Source organism: Gymnogyps californianus, chromosome 2 (genome assembly GCF_018139145.2).
Source record: "Gymnogyps californianus isolate 813 chromosome 2, ASM1813914v2, whole genome shotgun sequence".
Lineage (NCBI taxonomy): Eukaryota > Metazoa > Chordata > Aves > Accipitriformes > Cathartidae > Gymnogyps > Gymnogyps californianus.
This window is the reverse complement of record NC_059472.1, coordinates 37717584-37742297: the sequence shown is the minus strand read 5'-3', so window position 1 is coordinate 37742297 and position 24714 is coordinate 37717584. Positions and strand designations below refer to the sequence as shown.

Below are 24714 nucleotides of genomic sequence, written 5' to 3'. Positions count from 1 at the left end.
TCACAATTTCCCTATTAGAAATTTTAGTACCTAATTCTAAAGCTTTAAAGATTTTATAATTTGCAGATCACCATTAAGTTGTTTAGTAGTGCCAGTACCTGGCAAAAAGCTATATCTAAATAATTCAAGCTAGCTAAGTGTTATGGTAACTAGATAAAGTCCTCAGTAAAAAAAGGCGTTTTGATTTGTCTGTTGTTTGACTTACAAAGCCCCAAACAGCTTGAGCTTTTACAGCAATTATAATATCGAGTTTTCACTCCCTTTTTTGTTTCATCAGAAGGTTATACGAATTCATCTTTCCCCTTCTGTGGGTAATATAAGTATTTTTACCTAGTTATAATAATTCTCTCTGGAAAGTTTTATTAATTCACTCTAGAAAGTTAATTCTTAGGGAGCTGTGAGGAGTTGGGCTTCCTTTATTTTTGCCTCCTCTGCTCGGAGCAAATTTAAAGAGAAGGAGAATGTGTCCAGCCTATAGTTTGATAAAGTCCTAAGCTGTATGGTGAAAGTGTAGTTACAGGGAACAGGTGTGTTAAACTTGCCCTGTAATACCCTGTAATTCTTTCACAGTTTCAAGCAGGGTGCAGTATGTCAAATCAGCCCCCATAAAAAAACAGAGAGGATATGTGTAAAGTATGAAACAATTGTGGATTATGACATGTGGTTTATGACATACATCGCAATATATATTGTCAACATATTTCATGACATGAAATATATTGAATATATTGAACCAGTAATTCCTGTGTTGTAGAGGAGAACTACTTTTTTGGTAGTATTAGTGAAATGTATTAACTTGCTTAATGTGTTAATCCAACATCACTTTCAATCTCTCTATTCTCCAGTGCTAATAATTATGTTAATAATGCTATTCTTACATGTGATATTTCTTTTACCTAGTGATGCAGCAACGCATTTTGTTTTGCTTTCAGAATAAGGAATCAGAGAAGCTTTCTGAGACTAGCAAAATGTTAATCTCCATGGCTAAAGAAAATATACCTCCAAATAGTCAACAGAACTATCCTTTAGGTATAGTATATTTTTTTAAATATGTCTTCTAGATTTAAGTAGCATTTAATTACCTTTGAGAATTTTTGGAAGGGAATTACTGCTTTGGATTTTTAATTATAAGATGATCTTTATAATTCAGGTGCATACCAATTCTTCAGTCTTCCAAACATCTTGGGATTGTGTGGAATTTTTTTTGTAGTTATGTTTTTTTTTGAATAAGGAAAACATGCCAAGCACTTTCTTTTTCTTCTTGTAAAGGTAGCTCCATTAAAACAAAACAAAGCAAACAAAAAAAAAAACCAAAACAAAAAGCTGCTTGCCAGTCCTTGATAGATGATCTGTCCTTTCCTGTTGTATTTGGGTGGAGCAAAAGCTTTGGAAGTCCATCTTTCATCTGGACTTTACTGCAAAAGGATGCAGTCCCTGTACTTTGTGCCAGGAAAGTAAGGATGCCTTTTCTTTCAGCCTCTAAGCTTAAGAGTCCTAGTCCAACTTGGCTAAAATGCACACAGTTAAACTAATTTTTCTTTTAAATGCTAAGTGTCTTTTAAATATTTAGGCATAGAGTACTAAACTGATTGTATTGCTTTTGTAATTTTGTTATAATGTAGTCATTTATTATGCAAGGAAAGAACAAGGACTTAGTTTTGGTTGAAATCTTAACCAAGTGAAATGGCTAGATTTGTTTTGCTGTGACTATTGGTTTAATCACTGTTTTCTTTAAAAATATACATTGCCGTATTTTCTTCTTTTCTCTGTTATTTGTGATTTCTGTTTGAAAATGTGTGATAGTGTTCCTTTCTCCATTTTACTGTTTCTGCAATGTGCCACCTTTCCTTACTTGTCCTACCATCTCCTTTCTGTAGGCACTACTGGTTTTTCTTAGTTACACTTGTGTAGCTCAGGTTTGTCTTGACAGCTTTAGAGCTTTTCTGTGTCCTACTTCTTGTTGATAGGTAACTCTTTTCTTTCATGTGTAGACACGTTGGGTTTGTACCTCATTAATTTTCATACTGTGCTTACTGTAATTCTGCAGCTTCCAGTGGGAGTAAAAGCTGTCCTTTTATTTTAAAGAAGATAAGTCAATGGATATTTGATGTTGTTTACCTAATACCAATCTAATCTATCTTTTAAATAAGTACTCCTGCTATGCTTAATGTTATGTTCCCTCTATAATTTTAACAGAATTTGTGACCAGAAAAGTGCATGTCAAATTAAAAAATGGAGCCTGAGCTTGTGAATCTTGGGGCCTGAACTGAGCTTAGCTGCATAAATAAAAACATGGTTTTTATAAGGATGTTGTGTAAGTAGAACTTCCAGCCATCAGCAAGGCAAGCTCCTCTAAAACCTTTACAGGAAAACTTCACTAAAAATTACCTGAAATGGTAATTGAATATTCCTTGCTGCCAGAAGTCACAATGGATAAACTTGGTTAGAGGACAACTCTTGAATAAGTATCTACCTCACATTTTTGGCAGTTTTATTATGATCAGCAGGTTAGTCTTGGTGTTGATAATTCTTTGCTTAACTGTGAAAACATATGATACAGAAAATAGAACACAGTACGCAGTATTTCAATGGCTGTGACAGACCACTACATAACAGTTAAGCTATTTGAATATTAAAATAATTTATCTCTTGTTGGAGAGCTATAATAGCACATGTCATGTTGTGTTTATTATTATAAATCGGACTTAACTGTTGACACCTAAATAAAGTAACACACATAATGAAGTATTACAGATGAGGGGCATTCAGGTGGTCTTCAATGAAAAGCAACAAGTAGGTATTGCTATGTCGTGGTTTAACCCCAGCCGGCAGCTAAGCACCACACAGCCGCTCACTCACTCCCCCACAGCGGGATGGGGGGAGAGAATCAGAAGGGTATGGTGGGTTGAGATAAAAACAGTTTAATAATTGAAATATAATAATAATAATGATTAATAAATTGTAATGAAAAGGAAAATAACAAAGAGAGAAGTAAAACCCAAGAAAGACAAGTGGTGCAAATGAAAACGATTGCTCACCACCAACCAACCAATGCCCAGCCAGTCCCCGAGCAGCGGCTTCCCCACCAACCTCCCTCCTAGTTTTATTGCTGAGCATGACGTCATATGGTATGGAATATCCCTTTGGTCAGTTGGGGTCAGCTGTCCCGGCTGTGTCCCCTCCCAACTTCTTGTGCACCCCCAGCCTCCTCGCTGGTGGGCTGGGGTGAGACGCAGAAAAGGCCTTGACTCTGTGTAAGCACTGCTCAGCAGTAACTAAAACATCCCTGTATTATCAACCCTGTTTTCAGCACAAGTCCAAAACATAGCCTTATATTAGCTACTGTGAAGAAAATTAACTCTATCCCAGCCAAAATCAGCACATTCTGTAATAATAATTTGGGTGCTGAACACATTTGGCTATCAGTGGATGGTTGTTGATGTTATTGGCTGGTTCTGCTTTAAAGCAATGTAATTTCCTTTTGATTAAATTAGACAGGGACTTGTTCCTTGGTAGCTGCTAAGTATGTTCTGTAGTTCTAGCAGTAGTGTTGAGAATCAGGCTGAATGAAGTTATAGTTATTTCTCAACATATTAAATGCATGCAAACTTTTATGTAAAAATGCATTTAAAACCTTAACTTTTTTCTAAGGAAAAAAAAAAGTTGTCAGTGTGATTGTGTGTGATTAACAGAATGTGAAATGGCAAATAAATACAGCAAATACAGAATAAACAAAAGCAGAAAACCAATGAAAAAGAAAGTATATCTCTTATTCCGGTGGAAGAATTCAGACAAATTGTGCATGAAATTAGGATGAATGTATGTTAACTGGAGTATTTTTGCCCTGCTAGGCTCTCCTAAAGTAAGTTTTTGAAGTAGATAGTTTTCAGATATCTCCTAAATTACTACCCGTAATTGTTACCTCAGTGCTTTTCTGGTGGCCAAAGAAAGGTCGTCTTTAGTAAAATTAACTTTAAACCCTCTTTTGTTTGAATACTTCACGTATTTGAATCAGAGCACTTGATTCTCACTGTTTTTTTTTCTATACTGAATTTTGCTGGCTTCTGTGAAGTTACTGAATGAATCTGCACTCTGACGTGTTAGTTGCTTTTCATTTTCTTCTTGGTTTCCTATAGTTAATCCAACAATAATTTCATGTGAAAATAAAAGGCAAGAGCAAGTAACTGAAACAAACCATTTCCTCTTCTGTATTCTACTCCTCTTTACACTTACCCCTTTTTTGAGGGTTGAAATGGTACATTATTTTTTAATGGAACTCACACCTTGTGTGCAAAATTAGGAAAAAAGTAACTTGCAAGTTGGAGAAGAGACTCCCATGCAGATTTCGGTTAGTAGTTGAACTCTGCAAGCTGTTTCAAAATAGCGTATGACATATTTAATCAGGTATTAGGTCCTTTGGTTCTACAGAACATGAGGCTGACTCCTGTTCTGGCTTGTGAGGATACATTCTGACTTAGCTGAAACTATCTCCAGCCAAGCCAGCTAAGTGTATTTTTGCTAAGTATATTTCAACCTTTTATCTGTTTCAGTAGCAGAGTGATTCCCAAGTTAGCAATTTTCAGCATTTATATAATGTCATTTTTACTGTACAGACACTGATTAATGCCCTAAACATTTAAAACAGTGGAGTCAAACAAAGTACCATGCAGTAAATTGGGACTGATGTAAGAGTAAATCGTAAATATTCCTCTCTTCCCTCTTACTCCTTGCTACTCATTTTACATAGACCACAAGATGTAGAAATGCTTTCAGAGAAACAATAGGAAATAAAAAAACCCAAACAGTTGCAATCTATGTCTCTTGTTGTATGGTTTTGTGGAACTCACTAGCTCTCTGTGGAGAGTGGTGAAAGTGGCTGCAGAGGTGGGCTTCTGGGGCAGAAGATATTTCTTATAAAGTACTTTAAAATGTGTTTTGGGAACAGCAAACGACTTGCATAGCATTATATTTTGAGAATGCAGCTGTTACGAGACCTGACAGTAATGCTGGAAAAGTACTAAATGTGTGTTTTGGGTCTACTACAATTAAAAACACTGAGGTGGAAAGAAAAAAAATGATTATTATTATTATCATATGGTCAGATTCCTTCTAGTTGTGTGGAAGCCAACATATTTTTCACATGTTTCGTGCTAAACTAGTAGCTTGTTGCTTTCTAGTTGCAAAGTATATTTTCTATTATGTGATAAGCACAGCTTAAAATATCAAAGTAATTTAGAAACTAACATGTCAAAGGAGATTTCCTTTAAAACATACATTGACAAAAGAAATATGTACAATATTTTGTTATTGTTATAGGTTATTTTATACTATTTGTCAAACTATCCAAATAAATTCAATTTATGTTGCTTTTTTTTTCTAGTGGGGAGAAGTGCAAGGACTAGAGGAAAACTAGTATCCAAAACCCAATCCATTTTTCTATGCTTTCTGCCCAACTATGCATACAGAGAAGGTGGTTTCTATTTCAGCTGTTTTGTAATTACTGGTTGCATAGTTAATTATTTTTATTGCTGATGTCTAATAAAAATCCAGATGTAGCTTTTGCAAGATGTGCTTTGTATTGATACAAAATAGCAGAATAATAATATTTAACGGCATTAAACTTGCAGGTGACTATGGCTTGAGTTTACCTCTTGGAGAAGAATATGAACGAAAAAAACATAAACTCAAAGAGGAACTTCGACAAGATTATAGGCGATATCTTTCTCAGGTAAAGCTTCTTGTCTGGTTGCCTGAATTTAGTGAGTCTTTTAAAATGACTCTCATTTTAATTGAATGAAAATTAATAAAATCTGTGGAAAATCTTTATAAGGCGGCATTCATTATGAGTGATGGCTGATTTCGAAGACTCGAGTAAAAGTAATTTCAAAATGTCACCGCTAGGAAGGGTTATATATTTTAGGCTTCTACAGATCTCATTGCCATGAGACTACAACTTACTTAGTACATTTTATTCTGAATACTTTTATTTATTTGTCTCTACTTCTTTCTTAGTTTCTTCTTAAGAATTTAGAATATCATCTGTTACTTCCTTAAGTACTTATGTATTCTATGGTCTGTAATTCAGGTAAGAATATTCCTATAATTAGTGTGAGTCCATTTGACAGCTGCTTTTCAATTTTAGAAATAAAACTTTGATGTTCTGCTTAGCATGATTTATTAAATGTCACAGTAAATTTAAAATTGAAATGGTATGTATGAAATGTCATAATCTTGGGAATATTCTGTATCCCTTCTCAGTCAAACAGAAAAAAATCAGGAACCAAATAATTTCTGTTGTCTGAAAATCCTAATTATCAGTGTCTTTAGTTCTTAAAATGAAAGAATGGATTGGCTTTAAGAAAAGAAGTCTTTTTTGTTAAGTCAAATATTTTTGAATGAAAGACTCTTTTTGAATAGTATCTTTTCCCTGACTTTTAGGGTATTTCACAGGCAAAAAGAAAGGTAGGGTGCCTGCAATATAAATTTTTTTTTTTCTTCAAATCAGTCGCTTTTTTCTTTGGTTGAAAGCTTTGTGCTCTTTGAATTTAAAAAAAATCATTACATTTTCTGTGCTTTGTGTGTTTGTGCATGCTGTAGTGGTTAGTTGTCATTAACAGCATTGTTTGCTTTGTGCAAAATGATTGCTTATATTTATTATTTTCCATTAATAAGATTTTAAAACACTTGTTAATTTCTTTTTTCCTTTGCAATTGCTATTGTTGCTATCTAATGCTGACTCTACAAAAGTTTTTCTTTAGTTCTTTCTTTAAGTAAAGGCTTATCAGTTACATAGATGTTATGAGTTCAGATTTTTTTTTTCTTGATATACGTGCTTTATAAAGCTGGAATAAAATCGTAAACTCTGAAATATTATAATATGTCATTGGAACCAGAGTAAGGGCTTTTTTCTTCCCTATCACTGTGAAATCTCATCAGTCGTGCTTAGGAAAGCAGTAGAGCCAGTTATTCAGCACCTAGTGGCCAGAATGCAAGAATACAAGTATTGTGAAGAAAAAATCATACCAGAGGCACATTTTTGCAAGCTTTGTTCAATTACAGTAATTTTTAATTATTTATATCATTATACTGTCATGTATATATAATTTTCAAATTTAACGCTGTCCATCCAGGTTGTTCAAATTAAGCAACTTCAGTAAAGGACGGGGAGGTAATGTGGTAGAAGCACAACCTTCTGGTTTTTCTGGGGCTTTGAATAACATACATATGATACAAATTAACTATATTAGCATGCACTAGAATTCCTGAATAACAATAGCAACAGCAGAATTAACTGGCTTCTTAACCTCTAATCAAAATGATGCTTATATAATTGTTCCTTCTTGTTTAATCTTAAATTTCGGATTATTTTCAAAGTTAGAATATTGTGTTAAAACTTAAAGTTTCATAATTCTCACCAAAGTACCCAAATAATATAATTTTTACATTAACTTCTAGTGTTTTATTCTCAATTGAACTTCAGTTTTACAAATTTAGGTTTAGAAGGGTTTGGTTTTTTTTAATGTAGTACACGTTAGCTATATTAAGCTTCTGAGGCCTGAGGAAGAGAGAGGATCACAATCTCTATTTTCTTTTCCCCACATAAAGAGAAAGTGCAACTTTTAGCAGCTCTCATAGTGATAATATTTTGGTTAATAACTTGTTTAGTCTCACTTATGTAGAAAATGCAGTTTACATATTAGCTTCTGGTTTTTGGCAAATACCGTTTTAACATCAGAGGTAATCTCTACATATGTGTTCAAAGTGTGAAAGAATTACTTAATAATGAGGATTACAATTTATTTACTTTTTCTAGTAAAAATAACTTGGTTCTCCATATTAATCTAGTTGTCTCGGTGCTTGAATATTTGCATGGTTATCAAATCCCTTAAATCTTTTAATGTGTAGTTGTGAAATATAATTCATAAGGATGTGGTTTTGTACTGGAACAGGTAGAGCTCTTTACCTGTTGACATGCCTCTAAGCTTTTAAGCTACGTTATGACATAGATAATGGGAGGAAACAATGCTAGTGAAATACCGTATCTAACCCATTCCCCTCGTCAGCCCATGCCACACAAATAGGTGATCTTTTTGTTAAAGATAATCGGATTTATAAAACATAGGTGATTGACTGAGAATGGCCTGGGGATGCTTTTAGTAAATGAGTGATGTATGAAGAAGCCACTAGACCTGGAAGCTAAGGACCTGTTCCAGCATTGGTGTTTGATTTGAAAGGCTGATACTTTGACTTGCTGCGCAGTCCAGTTCCCAAGCTGCGTCCCAGGGAGCTATGTGGAACAACATCATTGTGTTTTCAATGGAACGTTCTGTTCTGAACGTGACTGATGGTCCATAAGGAACTACAAGACGTGGTGATGGGTCATTATCCTGAAAAGTTTAGGGACTGCTGTTGTAGAAAACAGATAGTGTTGAGATGCAGAGTGGTGACTGTGCTAGTGTTAGCATGGATCCCATCTGTTAAAATAAGAGGTAGACATACATTTTTCTGCAGTTAGAAAAAGCAGTTTTTCATATTAAGTAAGGTAGTGTCTTGGAAAGTTCTCTTACGCTTGTACAGATGCTTGTGCTTATGCTGCTTGCTTACAGGAGAATTGAGTAATGGTGGGGGTTTTTTGAATAAAAATATATTTTTGTAATATACAGAGACTAACTTATGTAATCCTTGAAATGGTGTAACAGGGAAGAAGTGACAAACACTTTCAAACTCAAGCTTAAAGCTTGACAAAGCCCTTACTTTCCGTATTCCTTGACTTCACTTCATTCATGTGTTCCAAGAACATCCTACATTTTCAAAATGTGAAGGTTGTATTCAGTCTTTATTTCATTAAATTGATCAGATTTATTTCAGAAAATATAATTCCTAGCAACTATTTAGCAAGTAATATTTGATATTTTAAAATATACTGAATGATTTTTATTTTTTTTTAATGTAGAAAAATTATCTGACTACTGGTGAAGTAGATCCATATACTCAGGGATTATCTCTTCCTATTGATGAGCGAAGATCTGCCAAGGTAAATAGCTGGAGGAAATTAAGTAAGTGGTGTATAACTTGAAAATGAACCTGGATGTTTAAACTGTTGTGGAAAAATTATTTCCTCTGAAGTTTTTTTTTGTTTGGTTGGGTTTTTTTACACTGTCTACAAATGAACATTTTTGGATGTTGTCATTAGAATAATTTTCAGAAAAGTCAAGTCTTCAAATTTTGTTCTTGTTTTTAAATTTTTAATCCTAGGTTACCTGCACTCTTAACTTTTAGATAGTTAGATGTGTAATTCTATACTGATACTAGTTTGAGGTTTGCTACTTCTAATTCGCACCTGCAGGGCACTTGGTGTGTTCAAAAGCTCTAGTCGTTGTGCTTTGGTTTTGTTCAGCAATAAATATTGATCTGATAAAGAACATTGTTTTTCTTATATATATACACTTTTCTAATTTATTACTCTTGTTACTGCAGCCTGGGGATAATTTTAAAAATATTCGCTTGTAGTTGTTTCTACAGTGATATTCTTATCAGTCCCTATCAGAACTAAAGGAAGTGTACTTTCTGCTGTACACAATTTGTTTTGATGTCTTTGTGTATGCTTAACTGACCTGCTTATCCTCCTGTGATTTTTTGTGAACAGATAAATCCAGGACTCTAGATAAAAGCTGGTCTCATATTTCACGCATTGCCTTCTGTTAATATAGGAATCTTTCCAGTTTCCGATCTTTCTTTGAGAGTACAGATACTAATGTGTTTTGTGAAAGGAGTACACATTCTCTCTCTGCGTTTAGCCCCTTTGACTTCCCTGAGGTTTCTTACCAGTTTGTGGTCTTGCTTTCATATGTTGGAGAAAGATACCAGCCGTAACAGTCTCTCTGCTATTGGAGGTTTATGGAGGTTAGAATATGAAGATGCAACATGCATATGTGGATTTTCTTAACCTCTTAACCTCCATTCCTCTGATGCATAGCATGATTCTGTGAAAGCCTAAATCAGCGTTACAGGGCTCACCTCTCCTCCTGCCCTCACACTGTTGGCCTTATATTCCCAGTTCCTTTCTTGTGTTTGCTTGTAAATTGATGCAGGAAGTTGAATCAGCAGAAACATTGTAATTTAGCAAATATTTTTGCTGACTCAATGAACACCACTGGTTGGTTGGTAGGATCCATCAAACCCCAGTGGAGATGCAAGGCAGAAAGAGAAACTGTGTTGCTGGAGGAGGACTGGACTGTTGCACCTTTGGGGGTTTTACTCGTTTTTGGTTTTTTAACCTATGTTGCCTTGGAGTTGCATTGTTGCTCTGTGTTTGGGGCTACGCTGTCACTGTAGTCTGGCGCAAGACTTCTGCTATGGAATGTGTTGGTCTTGCCCTTGCTGTGCTTACTTATGCTTTCTGCATCTCTTGTGCTGGCAATAATGTTTGGCCATATGAGGAGCCAGGTGAGAACTCAAATAAGTGAAAATGGCTCTTATGAGAAAGTCCCAAACTCCAAATTATACTAGTGTTAAAAAAAAAAAAAAGGGAGGCAACAAGAAGAATGAAATGCCCAGGAAGGGGAATGGACTCCTTCTCAGTGGAAGCATGCACTTGTGCTGAGTTTATGTTAGCTTCAAGTTCTTGTGAGCTTTGTGTTAACCACTGCAAGTATGTGTGCTGAAACAGTGAAAGATAAAGTATCTTTGATTAATTCTGTGGAAATTAAAGATGTATCTGAACTGGGAACATTTCTGATAGTTGATGGTTTTATATCATAGCAGCTCAACGTTCATTGAGATTTTCTGTACAACTGCGTTGTATCTTTTTTACCCGTTTATTTATTGCTATTGCAGAACCTAAAAGCTGCCAGAAGGTGTCACACTGTGCCCTGCTAAACGGTTAGCCTCTGGGCAGATGATGATTAGAGGTTAACATTTGCATTTTGGTTTCCTCTATTAGGTAAAATGTGCAGTCACACAGCATATTGAATTTTCTGCTTAGTGTTTTGCCACCTGTTAAAGACAATGCTAGTTTCTCAGCTTTGGAAGATACCCCTCAGGCAGCTTTCATAGCTGTCTGTAGGTTTTATATTGTCACTGTCAGAAACCCTATAGACACAAATTTTGGAAAAAAAAAACAGTTTTGGGGAGTATTGGTCTCATTTGCAAAACTGTTACTAAGCTGGTATTTCCATGGTGATTGATATATAAATTAATTCTGTTTGAAATTTGTTCATGGGAAAGTAAATGTATATATAATGTTCAGATTTTTTAATACTTTTTGCTTTTTTTATTGGAAAATACTGCAGTGGAGAAGAGCATGATTCATAATACTGTAATATAATTATCTTTTTTTCATTTATATGATGGTTGAAATGAGGTAGTATAAGAGATGCCCCGTGCTCTAAACATAAGGTACTAATATAGGGGAATAATGCAAATTAGAGTTTGCTTTACCTGGAGACTTTTGTATTTCATATTACATTATTAGGCTATTGATGTACAATTCCTGCATATTTTTAGACCTGAGCAAACTGATTATAAATGTTATCACCTTGCAAAAGCAGCTAGGACAAGATGGATAGATCATGTTTTTCTTAGTTTTCCTTGCATTCTTTATGCTTTTGACTCTTTTTGCAGTCAGCTTAACTGCTCATTTGAATTTGGCAGTTCAAGTTATGTCCTAAGCTGTAATTGACACATCTTGTATTTGTTGTCTGTTTTAATTATGAGTGGGGCAAGTCACAACTAACCTTAACACAAAAAAAAAATTGTATGTTTAAAAATAATCTGTAAATACATTCAGATTGGAAATTAGAAGGTGATTTCTAATTGTGAAAGGAGTGAGGCTTTGGAACAATTTTGGAATAGATTTAGCAAGAAGAAACCTAACTGGTTTTAAGATGGAACTTGATATACAGTAGTGTTACTGGGGACTAGACTTCATGCCCAAGAAGCTGACTTCTACTTACAGATTTCAGATTAAGAGAAAGTACTGTGTTCAAGAAGGAACAAAAACCTCAAAGCAATTCTAGCCCTATTTGTACATCACAAAGCAGGGGGAGAGCAAACACACAGCTCGCATGTATTCATTTAATACTGCAGTTCTATGAAGTTAAAAGCTACTCAAAAATGCAAAATTATGATGCCCTTTTCAATGCTTGTTTTAGGAGAAACTACGGCTTGAAAGAAACAAGGAGTACAATCAATATCTCAGGGACAAAGAAGAATGGAATGAAAGGCTAAGGAAATTAGGGAAGAAAAACACAGAGGTAATACAGTTTTACTGAAGCTGATGCAAAGAAGAACATAAATGATCTTGTCAATTGTTTTGTCACTGACTGAGATATACAAAGACAAAATAAGCGAAGAATGTTGTTCAGTTAGGCCACAGTTTTATTAATATATCTAGCAAGTCCTGGTTACGAGTCATATAGTACAGTTCTTGGTTCCTGCTTCAGTCATGTCTATCTGGTAGGAGGATGCTTTCATTCTTCTGTGTGTCTGAAGCAAGTCCCTGGATTGTTCTTGGTGATAAAAGTGGTGGCCAAAAAAGCTGTATCTTTGGACAAAATGTTGAGCTCCACACAGTTCCTCCTTAGCTTTTATTTGTAGCTGCTTTTTCCTCAGTCTTTTTCCAGTATATGAGAAAGCAAGGGAAGTGCAGGCAACTGTCTAGTATATGATGCTGTGCATTTGCCAATCAAAAAAAAAGTCTTTACTACTGAAAGTGAGCTAGACACATGCATAATTGAACTCATATTCTGAGTTGAGGCCTTTGATTTGTATGGCAGTAGGCAGCTAAATGCCATGCAGCCACTCGCTCACTACCCCCCTCTGGTGGGATCGGGGAGAGAATCAGAAGAGTAAAAGTGAAAAAACTCGTGGGTTGAGATAAAGACAGTTTAATAGGTAAAGCAAAAGCCACGCGTGCAAGCAAACCAAAACAAGGAATTCATTCACTACTTCCCATCGGCAGGCAGGTGTTCAGCCATCTCCAGGAAAGCAGGGCTTCATCATGCATAATGGTTACTTGGGAAGACAAACGCCATCACTGCAAACATCCCCTGCTTCCTCCTTCTTCCCCCAGCTTTATATGCTGAGCATGCTGTCATATGGTATGGAATATCCCTTTGGTCAGTCGGGGTCAGCTGTCCCAGCTGTGTCCCCTCCCAGCTTCTCGTGCACCCCCAGCCTACTTGCTGGTGGGGCAGCGTGAGAAGCAGAAGAGGCCTTGACTCTGTGTAAGCACTGCTCAGCAGTAACTAACACATCCCTGTATTATCAACACTGTTTTCCTCACAAATCTAAAACATAGCCCCATGCAAGCTACTGTGAAGAAATTTAACTCTATCCCAGCCAAAACCAGTACAACAGTCAACAGGGGATTTTTAGGTCTAATTAGCATTGTTGTGAGACTGTTTTAGTAATCTGGAAGCCATATATTGATCTGAGAAAGCGTCTCTACTGCTTGTTAATTCTAAAATCTTGTGTAGAATGGGTAAGTTTTCTTTTTTACATATTGTTGTCTTAGTTTAGTGATGGACTGCAATAATTTGGAACTCTCATCTAATGCAGGTTTGATTTAGGAAGGCCTTCCACTTTTTTTTTTAATATGGAAATTCTTAAGTGTACAGTAGTGTGAGCGCTAGGTCGTTCTATGAAGGGACTTGTATTTGTACTCACAACAGCTGAAAGTGTATTGTCTTTCTTAACAGCAGTCGGCAAGTGCAAATACCCATGTATTTATAAGTTCTATCTAGAAGAATGTTTCTTGTCTGTCTCCCGAAAGATTGTTTTCGTATGAGAAAGATCTTTTCCTCCAAGTGCATTGGAGTGTCATATAGTTGAAAATTATTTTAATCTGTGAAGACAACTATAAGACAGTATTCAGGCATTGTTTAGACATTGGAATTCAATATCTGATTCTTCTTGGCTTTTTCAGGGGTTGGAGTGCTACACAACAGTGATCCCTAGGAAATAAGTGGCAAAAATGCAGCTTGTGTTTGTGTAACTGAGTCTATAAATCTCTAAAGATTTTTCTACATGTTTGGGCGTTTATGTTTCCTCAGCTGACTTATCTAATCAAATCTATTTAGGGAGTCAAGGTTCTTTCTTTCTGCTTTTGTTTGTCATCCCATTGGACCTTTACATCATATTTTTATTGTTCTTGTGTAGAAACAATTTTGCTGTCATAAAAGAACAAATAGGAAAAAAACCTTGTGAGAATTTGTTGAGGTTCTTCCATGTCTGAGGGATATTTGACTTGGAGTGAGAATCAAATGAATGGGTGTCATGATTAACATATGTGACCTCAAAAGTTTGATCCAACAGTTTAGATAATCATGGGATAAACTTCAGTTGCAAGGAACCTGTGGAAATCATGTAGTACAATCCCCTGCTCAGAGCAGGGTTAACTTCACAGTATAGATCAGGTTGGTCAGGCCTTACCTGGTTGAGTTTTGAAAGGATGGAGAATCCTCAGTTCCTCTAGGCAACCTGTTCCACTGCTTTAACTGCTTGATCTGAACTTCTTTCCCTCCGTATCCCATCAGAATTTCCTTTGCTGCAACTTGTGACCATTGGTTCTTTGAAAACCATGATTCTGATATCTCTGTAACCACCCGTTAGGTAGAGACTGCAATTACTAGTTCCTCCTGCCCCCATACATACCCTCCTTAACCTTCTTTTTCCAGGCTGAACAAACCCAGCTCTGTCAGCTTCTCCTTTCTGAGCTCAAGTGCCTTGACCATCTCAGTAGCCATCCTCTGCACTTTCTCCAGTTTGTCAGTATCAATGGGGAGGGGGGGAAACTGAGCACACTACACCAGAACCTGAATACTGAATAAATACTGAGCAGAGGAGAAGGATCGCTTCGCTTGAGCTGCTGACGACAGTCTTGCTAATGCAGCCCAGGGTATGGTTGGCCATCATCACTGCAAGGGAGCTCTGCTGACTCATGTTCACCTAGTTGCCCACCACTAACCCAGGCCTTTTTCTGCAAAACTGCTTTCTAGACAGTCAGTGCCCAGCCTGTACTGGTGCATGGCATTATTCTGTCTTAGATGCAGAATTTTGCATTTGCATTTGTTGATCTTCATGAGCTTTTTGTCAGCATATTTCTCCAGTTTGTCAAGACCCTTCTGAGTGGCAGTCATACCCTCTAGTATATTGATCCCTCTTCCCAGTTTGGTGTCCTTTTCATCTTTAATTTATTTGTCATTACATTTTGTAAAGTATGAGTTACTGTTGTCTTTATTCTACAGATGAAAGATCAGTGCACAGAAATACTACAGGGTTTATTCAAAACCATGTTGTTTGCTAGAACTGTGTATTGAACACTGGTCCAGTGTGTCATAAGGTTGTTTTTTAGCCACTAAACTGTCCTTTCTTATAGTGACATCTCTTGGGGAGCAAAGAAATAGATTAAGAAATGGTCAGGTTAAAAGGTTGTGCTCATAGGTAAGAAGTATTACAGACTTGCCTGAATCTGTATAGAATAAAGACATCTAGTCTCTTGATGAGGTGTAAAGTTCAAAGTGTTTTTTGATTCTTTGCACCTCTGAATCTGAAGGTCAAACTGGAGTTCGTAAAAGGCACATTCAGGATTGATAGCCATTCTTCTGAAAAACATTAGATAAGAGGAAGAGTGCTTCTTTTTCCTCCAGACAAAAAAAAAAATCCACAGCTTTTAAGCCCTCTTTGAAGTGTTTTTCTTGCTCACCTCCTACCTTTTCTCCAGTACCTGTTTAGGGATTGTTTGAATAAATACAAAACCAAGTTTTTGCTCAATGTGATTTGTTTATATTCAGATCTCTTAATATTTTTTTTCCATTAAACAGAATGAGATGGACAGGAATAAAAAACCTATTGCTGTTACCAGGCTCCAGCCAGAACTACATACAGAAGTACAGCCCTGTAATACAGGTGCAGAACCTCCCAAGAAGGATGCCTTTACTTCTACAGAAGGTTATGAAGAGCTGCTAAATAAGAGGTGGCTGGAGGAAGACAGGTATCATAGGTTAGAGGATGAGGTTGAATTAAGAAGTCGACTATTAAATAAAAGACTTGATGAAGATTTGGATGTTCCCAATCGAAGACATCGTGAATTTGCTAGCCAGTCTGTAATTAGGAAGCATCACAGACTTGATGAGGATCGTGATTTTGGTAAAAGATACTACAGAATGGACTATGATCCTGAGATAAGTGAAGGAATGGACCCTAGATTTAGATGTGAAAGCGCTTATGACAGAAAAACTCCCCGGGTTTTTTATGCTGAAAGGTATTCTTAATTCCTTTTTCTCCTTTATTTCTGTAGTGCTTGTTGACAGCCATGGTTTGCTCTCATTAAAAGTTAGACAAGATTCTCATGTGAAAGCAGGATTATTGTACTTACTTTAAAAAGGAGCTTTGCAATAATTTTTAGAAACAATATTTAAGAATTGGACTAGTACCCAAGACTACACATCATACATTAGGGAGCAGAGGGTGTTTTAGATAAATCATTCAGGAGTAAAACTGATATTGTGTATTGTTCATTATTAAATAGTCTTTACTGTGTTAACTGATAAATCAGTTTGGTTACTTTGTCATAAATTGTTAATCTTTCTCTTCTAGCTCACTCATTTAAAAGGAAAAAAAGAGCATAACCTTCACAATCATTCCGTTTGGCAGTCTGTCTGCCTTTGGTTATTCCATTGCAAGAACTGGTTGCTTTCAAAAGCAGATGGATTGTGGTGTGAAATAGTACCAAACTTAAAACAGCTGTGTTTTATACAGCTAAATTCAAATGAAATAAAGCAGTAAAGTTTCTTGTAAATAAATTTTAAAAAGGTGCTTGAAGAATGTTCATTTGTTCACTTTACAGATCTTGGGAACCATGAGTGGTGTAGATGCCTTTTTTTTTTTTTTTTTTTTTTTTTTTTTTTTTTTTGGCCTTTGTGTTAAGCCTGTTGCCAGAATTATTTTCCTGCAGTTGCTTCAGTGAAGGAAACACCACTGTCTTTCCCTTGTTAGGCAAAATAACCACTTTTTTTTTCTAGAATTAACACTTCTAGAAAAAACAGAAGGCAAATTGTACCACTCTCAACAGTGTTAAATATTATGATCATGTTTCATTGTTAATAGCTGGTGGACAGGTTAAATGATCTTTTGAGTCATTGTTTACAGGGATGATTTTCTGGATAGTACTGCAAAATAATAACTGGGAAAAACAAACCCTAAAATGCTCTTTTACTGCAAAAGCGTTTTCTAAATTGAATGAAGTCATGCTTCTTTTCCAGTTTCAAATGCCAATAGAGTTAAAATAACTTCTCTACAAAAATAGCTTTTGATAGTCTTTTGCAGCCTTTTAAAAAAAAAAAAACGGTGAAGGAATTAAATAACTATGGAGAAAATGAAATGTCTGGAAGCATTTGGGAGATGCAGACTAAATAAATGGGTTATTTCAGAGTTTCAAACTGTATGTTCAGATGTGCTTCTGAAAGCATGTATTTATTCATACAATGTTTCTGAAAAAGACTAGCAAATGGAAACAGTGGTTAAATAGATAGCAGGAACAAGATTGCCCGTTTTCTGCTGAATGAGATTTAGAGAAGAGAATGCAAAATACAAAAATTGTTCCATCCTGTAGTGTAATATTGGTAGAAATGAGCAAAGGAGGTTTTAGGGTAGGGTCTTCTTGTCCTACAACTTTTCAGAAAGAAAAATATTAGAAGCTTGACTTGGTGTCTTAACAAAGATAACCAAAATGTCCATATTTTTGAGACTAACAGCGACGTTAATCCTCTATGTTAACTAACACCCAGAAGGAAGAATGTCCTCTTTTTACTAGGTAGCTGTTTGCCACTGTCTAATGCAATTGGACACAGAGTCTAATATTTAAATAAAAATGACCGTTTGATAAAGTTTGAGGGTTTACTTTGTTTCTCAAAGAATATATACAGAATTATATGTGTAAAATATCAGCAAGGATGGTGTTTGAACCAACAGTAGACAGTATCATGTTGAATAGAAGTATACTAGTTCTTAGTTATTCCAGAAAACACTGATGGTGCTTATATAAAAGTCTGTGACCAATATATCACTAGGCAATTCATTGCTTATTTGGAGAGGCCTCTGAAACAGTTCTAGTTCCAGGTATTTTTTTAAAGAAAGTACGGAAGATAGTCTTATCTTTGTTACTGGCAAACTTGGTGCATCTTCCTAAAAGAAGCTGCTGAACCATCACCTGAATTGCCTGAACTTAAATTTATTAAGGTTTCGGTTTTTTGGTGTGTATTTTCTACTTTGCTGAATTTTTATTGAAAATTACTTTTAATTGGGTTTTTATTAAATATGCTTTGTAATCTAGTACTTTTTTCCTCCTTCGCAAGGAGCTCCACTTAACCTTTTATGAACTATATTCAGTCTCTCTTCAAGAAGGAGAAACACATCTGTTAGTTACTGACAGCTCAGCTTCTGAGGCTAGCAGTTTTTTTTCTACATTTCAGCCAAAGTCAGCTTTTCCAGAACACATTTGATTCATGACAGAAACTAAATTAATAAGGAGGAATATTTTTATTTGCTGTACTAAAGTTTTAATGTTTTTAAATGGGCTTTATTAGTTTGGAGAGGCAGGTGTTAGTAACGGGACTTTTCAGAAAGGTTTCTGTTTTGACGGAGGCACAAGGACTGTGGCATAATTCAGCAAATAGAAATGGTGACAGGAAACTGAGAGGAACTGCAAAATGTTTTGGTTCTTATGAGTGGAATGCTTTAGTCCATCCCCAGCAGCCAGGTCTGTCCTATAACCAGGATACAACAGCTTCTTGATTGAATTGGGCCAACATGTCTGGGCCTGCCATGCTAAGCTTGCTGCTTTTTACAAAAAAGGTTGCCTCTTGAATGCCAAGGTTTGTTTCTTTGCTTCCTTCCTGCATCCTTTCATCATGCTATGGACTAGGCTTTCTATTTCCTGACTGTGTTTCAGGCTTATGTGACCAGCCTTGTAAGTAGCAGATTGATCATTATGAAAAAGATGATCTTGATCACGAAGGAAGATCATGTTATGCCAAGAGGACAGATGTTGTTCTTTCATGTTGTTCTTGTGGGTTGTTAAGATGCCAAATCAGTGTTTAATAATCTGCTTGCATCATTTTGCCCTTGATTATTGGCTTTTATTTAAATTACAGAGATGGGCAGAACTGTGGATCTTTTTACATAAAAGAATAAGATGGTTTTTTTTCTATATTTACCTAGGATTTTTTTTGGTTTGCTTAATAGCAAGTCCATGGCTCTGTCCAGCTCTGGAAAATACATAACTTTGTTAGCATCTGTTGGGTACTTTGTTTTTCATTGAATACCTATTCTTGCCTAATTTTATCAAGATAACTTGAAGTTCTCATTAAAGAGTACTTAATTTGCAAGGCAAGAAGAGCCTGCAAATTCAACTACTCTGGATCTTTTCAGGAAAAGCTCCCTTGTGTCCATACAATTTTTGGCATCTTTGTAATTATTTGAAGTTTCAATTATATAACTTCATATGTAGATGATTCAAATTTTAGCTCCTGAATTTTTGTATTCACGATGTTACCTGTCTTTTATCTTGATCAAAAGTCACCTCTCTCTTTTAAATGCTGTCAGGTGCATAGTGAAGGGTAGGTTGTCACTGAAGAAGCTTTTCATGTCTGAATTAACTGTTTTACCAGACTTGCCCAATAGCTGTGTGCTGAAATCTGTTGTAGACTTTGCTGGCTCCTGGGGATTAAGAGCCGCAAGATCTGTTTCAATTAATGCAGTGTGAATGCTGAATGCTCTTCAGCTCTCAAAACTCTTAACCAGGCTCAACAGGTAAAGGTTGCATGAAAGCAGGCTTCGGAATTCAAACTGCAGACAGAGAGCTGCCTTGACAATGCTAGCAGAGTGGATTATTTCTAGAAATTTTGTGTGATATTTTCAGAACTTGTTCTACTGTCCAGTGTGCAATCAGGCTGAGGATCCATTTGCACGAAACTGCTGGACCTTCCATTTCAGAGTGGATGTTTTTAGGCAAGCATAGCTGAATATTTTCTATTTCTTTAAGGCCCTATCTGGATGGAATAGTAAGAGATCTACCTGCAGATTATGAAGACGAATTAAAGGAGAGATCACGTATGCAGCAGATCTCAAGAACTGGAAATTCTAGGTGTGGTATACAGTATATTTTTCTGATAATTGCACTACAAAATCATGGTGAAAGAAAAATGTTTATTTAAAAATCCCTAATATGCTGTTTGAAATGACTGATAGTTTTTCCTGCAGCTAGGATATAGTAGAACAAGAAAAACGTGTTTCCTTTGAGAAAGCTATGGAAGCTTGCATACCAGTTTTCTTTTTGAAATAGATCACCTATTTTCCAACTGAAGACTTTTAATGATTAGAATAACGTGGAATCCTTTTTTGATAGTAGTTTTAAAATTCCTTTTTTTCCCTCTTGTCTTGGTTTTGCAAGTCCTGAAGTGATCTAAGTGGATGAGGCAGAAGCAGAACACTTACAAAGCCCTTACATAAACTCTTGACTGGCACCACTCAGTCTGTCAACATTGTTGAAGTGCTCAACTGAGTCAGTGTTTCTGATGACTTCAGAAACCGCAGGCAAATGAGAACTGTGAGAAATGCCTTTTTGCCAGGCAGTTTCTTCTTTTGCTTGTGATATTTCTTTGGATTTTAGGAAAGCTGTTTGTCATAAATGTATCACAGTGATGTAAGTGCATCTATCATGTTTCACACAGACTGCAAGTAAATTCTCGAGTTTGATCTTTCCATTTTCTTTTTTGTCTTTGCCAGAAATCAGGTACAAATTAGTTCTTCAGCTAATGAACAGGCCAAGTCTGCAGCTGAAATGCCGTATGCAACAGGCCTCGTTCTTGGTATGTATAAAAACCTAACTAATGACACTAAGTTAGCCTTTCCTTGCATATTTTATTTTTCTTTGGAAATAATTAAAAACTAGAAAAATTACCTTTTTCTTTGTGCTAGTTGTCCCCAAGACTGGCAAAGAAGTATTATTTGCACAGAGAAAATAAAAAAAACCAAAACCATGTTCCTTTTCCCCCTTAAAGTAACAGGGCTTTCTAATTAATTTTGAAGAGCCCAAGTTTCTTCTTAGGTTTCATTAACAGTTTAAGGCCCAGATACATTCTTAAGATTTTTTACAAAATGAAGTATAGGAGAAATATTAACCTTTGTATTTTTAAAGACAGGACTTGGTATTGAATTTTAATTGCAGAAATATGGGAAATGGTACTGTTCACAACCTTGTGCAAGAACAAATGATTCTGATCATCTCTTACTGCTTAAATGTAGCCATAAAATTGAGCAGGAAACATCATTATTGAACGTAGTAGAGAGAAATACTGTTGAAAACATAGCATCCCTAGCTAAATTCAGAAAATTATAAGGCAAGAATAAAAGAACTCTAGTAGTTCTTCAGATGGGAGCCTTTGAAGGCAAGCTAGGTTTGAATTGTGGAAAAATTGACTAACAGTTGTCAGAGTAATTTCTATTTATTTTTACATTTGAATTTACCCGATCTTCAGTGCTATATGTGGCAGGTCATTTTTTTGGAACTGTTTAAAGGCAGCATTAAAACGGTGGTGTTGTAATGGTCAGTCTCTCTGATCTGTTCAGTCACCTCATTTGTAGTCACTTGAGTACACGAAGCTGTGAATTTGTATTCCTAGCAGTCCTGGTTAGGAGAAGACTATTGTTAACTATGTTGTATAAAGATTAAGTAAATTAAAACTTGAAATTTTTGAAAATGAGAAGTGGTTTTGGACTCCCCCAAAATCACAAACCATGAGATTATCTTGCACATTTTTGTCGCTTTGCAGTCCCAGCACAATAATTGAATAAAAAATTCAGTCAGTCATGCATCATGGTTTTTGTTGGTGTGTTTTGTTGGTGTGTTTTGTTGGTGTGTTTTGTTGGTGTGTTTTGTTGGTGTGTTTTGTTGGTGTGTTTTGTTGGTGTGTTTTGTTGGTGTGTTTTGTTGGTGTGTTTTGTTGGTGTGTTTTGTTGGTGTGTTTTTGCAGCTTCCTTCACTTTATTGTTCAGGTCTACTTCACTGGAAATCCACAGTGACTTTGTGTATGGAAATATGTTGGGAGTCCTTGCGTCTGATAGTCATACTATATAGAAAGTGGTGATGATGGGTCTTTTTGTTTTGTTTTTAAAATAGTAGAAGACTCCACGCTTATTGTGGGGGAACTACCACAAGTTGAAAGTTTTTTGGGTTCCTTAAAATCCATGTGAGATGTTGTTACTGTTTCCTTTTACATATACATATCTGCCAATACTTTGCTAGTTCTTAGTAGTCGTGGGAACCATCCTAAAAGTGGAGCAATTTGCCTTCCTCCCTGTTGGTTTGACTCTCTTCAGTTTTAACTTTCATTTTTATGCAGAGCAGTGCCTCATAATTTTTGAGTGCCATAGTGTATCTTCCTTAGTTGAGCATTAGGGAGAAAAAAATACAAAATTTCAGTAACTTTTTTTAGTTGCTGTTGTATCACATAGCTTTGAAATTTGTAGCTTCCTGACTATACAAAAACAGGCAAACTAGGAAAATAATAATGAAAATTTTAGTAGTTTTGATCATCGTATTCCAAATAAGCTGCATATTAAAACTAGATTCCCCCCCCGCCACCCCCCCCAGTCAGTAAAGATCCAGCGTTCTTGTGCACATTTCCGGATCGTATACTCTGCTGTGTTTCTTGTTTTAAATTGACTGAAATGCGATGTTTTTGTCCAGTACCTTTTGTGTATTTTGTGGAGCATTTATGCAAATGTGTGGTCATTTCCATTAGGTGGTCAGGACCAAGAACTTCTCCAAAGGAAAAAAGAGAAATACAGGCAAGAACTAATAGAACAGATGGCTGAGCAACAGCGAAATAAGAGACGGTAATGTATTTTTAAAAGATAATGGCTGAAATTTAAAGGAATTTCATGAATCCAATGTGGTAAGAATAATTTTCATAACTAAGGAATTCCAGCTAGCTAGGTAATATTGCATCCAATTAAACTCACTGGCATGAGAGCTTTAGTTTTTAATAAACAAATTCACCAGCTTTCAATGGAACAAAAGAAAAACCAGACTTTTTTAATTTTTAAAAAATTATTTTTAGTTTCTTAAGGGTAAAGAAGCTCTGACTGAAGTTATCTTTTTTGCTGGTAAAGGAGTGTCTAATTACTTTGCAAAGTTGAAAATGAATCTTGTTTTGCCCTCCAATTTAGGAGAGTAACATTTCACTATCAAAGCACTTGACCATCTGGCTTATGCAGAATAATAAAATATAAATTTCTTGCTTACCTCTTAGTAGCTGGCTGCTGAATGATAGTATGGATACATAAAAACACATAGTGATATTAGTGAAGGGATAAGGAATTAAAAATAAGTTACTGTTGACGGTTTCACTGTGATGAAAAATTGTACATGCTGAACAAGCCTGAGCCCTGAAATTACAATATACTACTTATTGCTGTACTTTTGCATCATTAATTTCAATATGTTTATAATAAACTTCTTGCTGTAACGTCAATAAAGATCAATTTTTAAGAAATGCCCTGAAAGGTTGTGGTAAAAAGCAATGTGGTGGTTTGTCCTTTTATGGTAGTTGGAATTAGGCGGAATAGATGATAGCCAGATACTTCTTGAGAGTTCTGTTTAGTTATGAATAATATACAGTATCCTTCTTCCCTGATTCCAGAAGAAATCAAGCGGAATCATGTCTTCTGTTGTCCTGTATTTTCAGAGTTATTTTAACTACAGATTTGTGAGGTCTGTGCTTTGAAAGAATGAGTATAGTTCTTACTGCTTTCGGATTTGATCTTTTTTTTTTTTTTCCTCTTTTAAAATAAAAACAGTGAGAAGGAACTTCAGCTCTCAGTTGCTGCTTCTGGAGCTCGAGACCCAGAAAAGAAGGTAAGGAACTTGGATTTTCTTTCACCTATATAGACTTTTTTTTTTTTTGTTACATGTACACTTGTAATTGTTGGTTGCTCATTCATAAAACTCTGTAGGGCTTTTATAGAATGATAAATGTTGTGTTTTTTTCTAATAGGGCATTAGCATAGAATAAAATTGAAGCCAAGGATGATAAGGCTGTAACTCATCACACATGCTTTCAGCTTAAGAGGAAAATATTTTCATGGAAGTTATTGAACATTTTCTTTTGCTGTAACCAAGTGGAAATTTTGTACAAGCAGTGGGTATCATGGAAAAAATACTTAGGGTCCAGTGGTAGCCTGTACATGCACACGTTAGTAACCTTTCTTTGGGAATGTAAAGTATGCTGCAGAAAGTTTTTGCTCTTTTTCAATTAAAAAAAAAAAATCCAGTTGTTTTGCAGCAGAGTTGATCTCATTGTAGCAATTTTAAATTTCAAATTTGTAATTCTTTTTTAAACTATCAAACGTAGTGTTCAGGATTACAAGCATTTTTATAGGATTTTGTAAAGAGCAAGATGTTTAATATTGTGTTGCTTGTAAGACTTGATGCAGAGTTACTACTGTCTCCACTTCCTTAGTAAGGTGATTATTGTACTAAGAATTTTGACTAGCATGTATGAAGGAGTAGATTGTCAGCATTAGTAACAGTAGTAGCAGACTGATTGTCACAGAACTAGTATGATTTGCATGTGTGTTTGCTAAGTGCCCGAAGCCATTGCATCTTGGGTGCAGTAGAGATCTGCTGTTGGAGATGTAGGATGGGTAACT

General features: G+C 35.7%; 1 protein-coding gene across 1 annotated transcript in view; it reads left to right on the top strand.

Moving 5' to 3' along the window:
• Positions 1-24714, top strand: part of CSPP1 (centrosome and spindle pole associated protein 1) — a 66347-nt gene that overhangs the window by 4435 nt on the left and 37198 nt on the right. The window contains exons 3-11 of the mRNA XM_050892267.1: positions 933-1029; positions 5628-5728; positions 8954-9034; positions 12153-12254; positions 15825-16264; positions 20045-20146; positions 20788-20870; positions 22806-22899; positions 23863-23920. Coding sequence (XP_050748224.1) covers positions 933-1029; positions 5628-5728; positions 8954-9034; positions 12153-12254; positions 15825-16264; positions 20045-20146; positions 20788-20870; positions 22806-22899; positions 23863-23920 — 1158 coding nt within the window. The remainder of the gene's footprint in view (positions 1-932; positions 1030-5627; positions 5729-8953; positions 9035-12152; positions 12255-15824; positions 16265-20044; positions 20147-20787; positions 20871-22805; positions 22900-23862; positions 23921-24714) is intronic.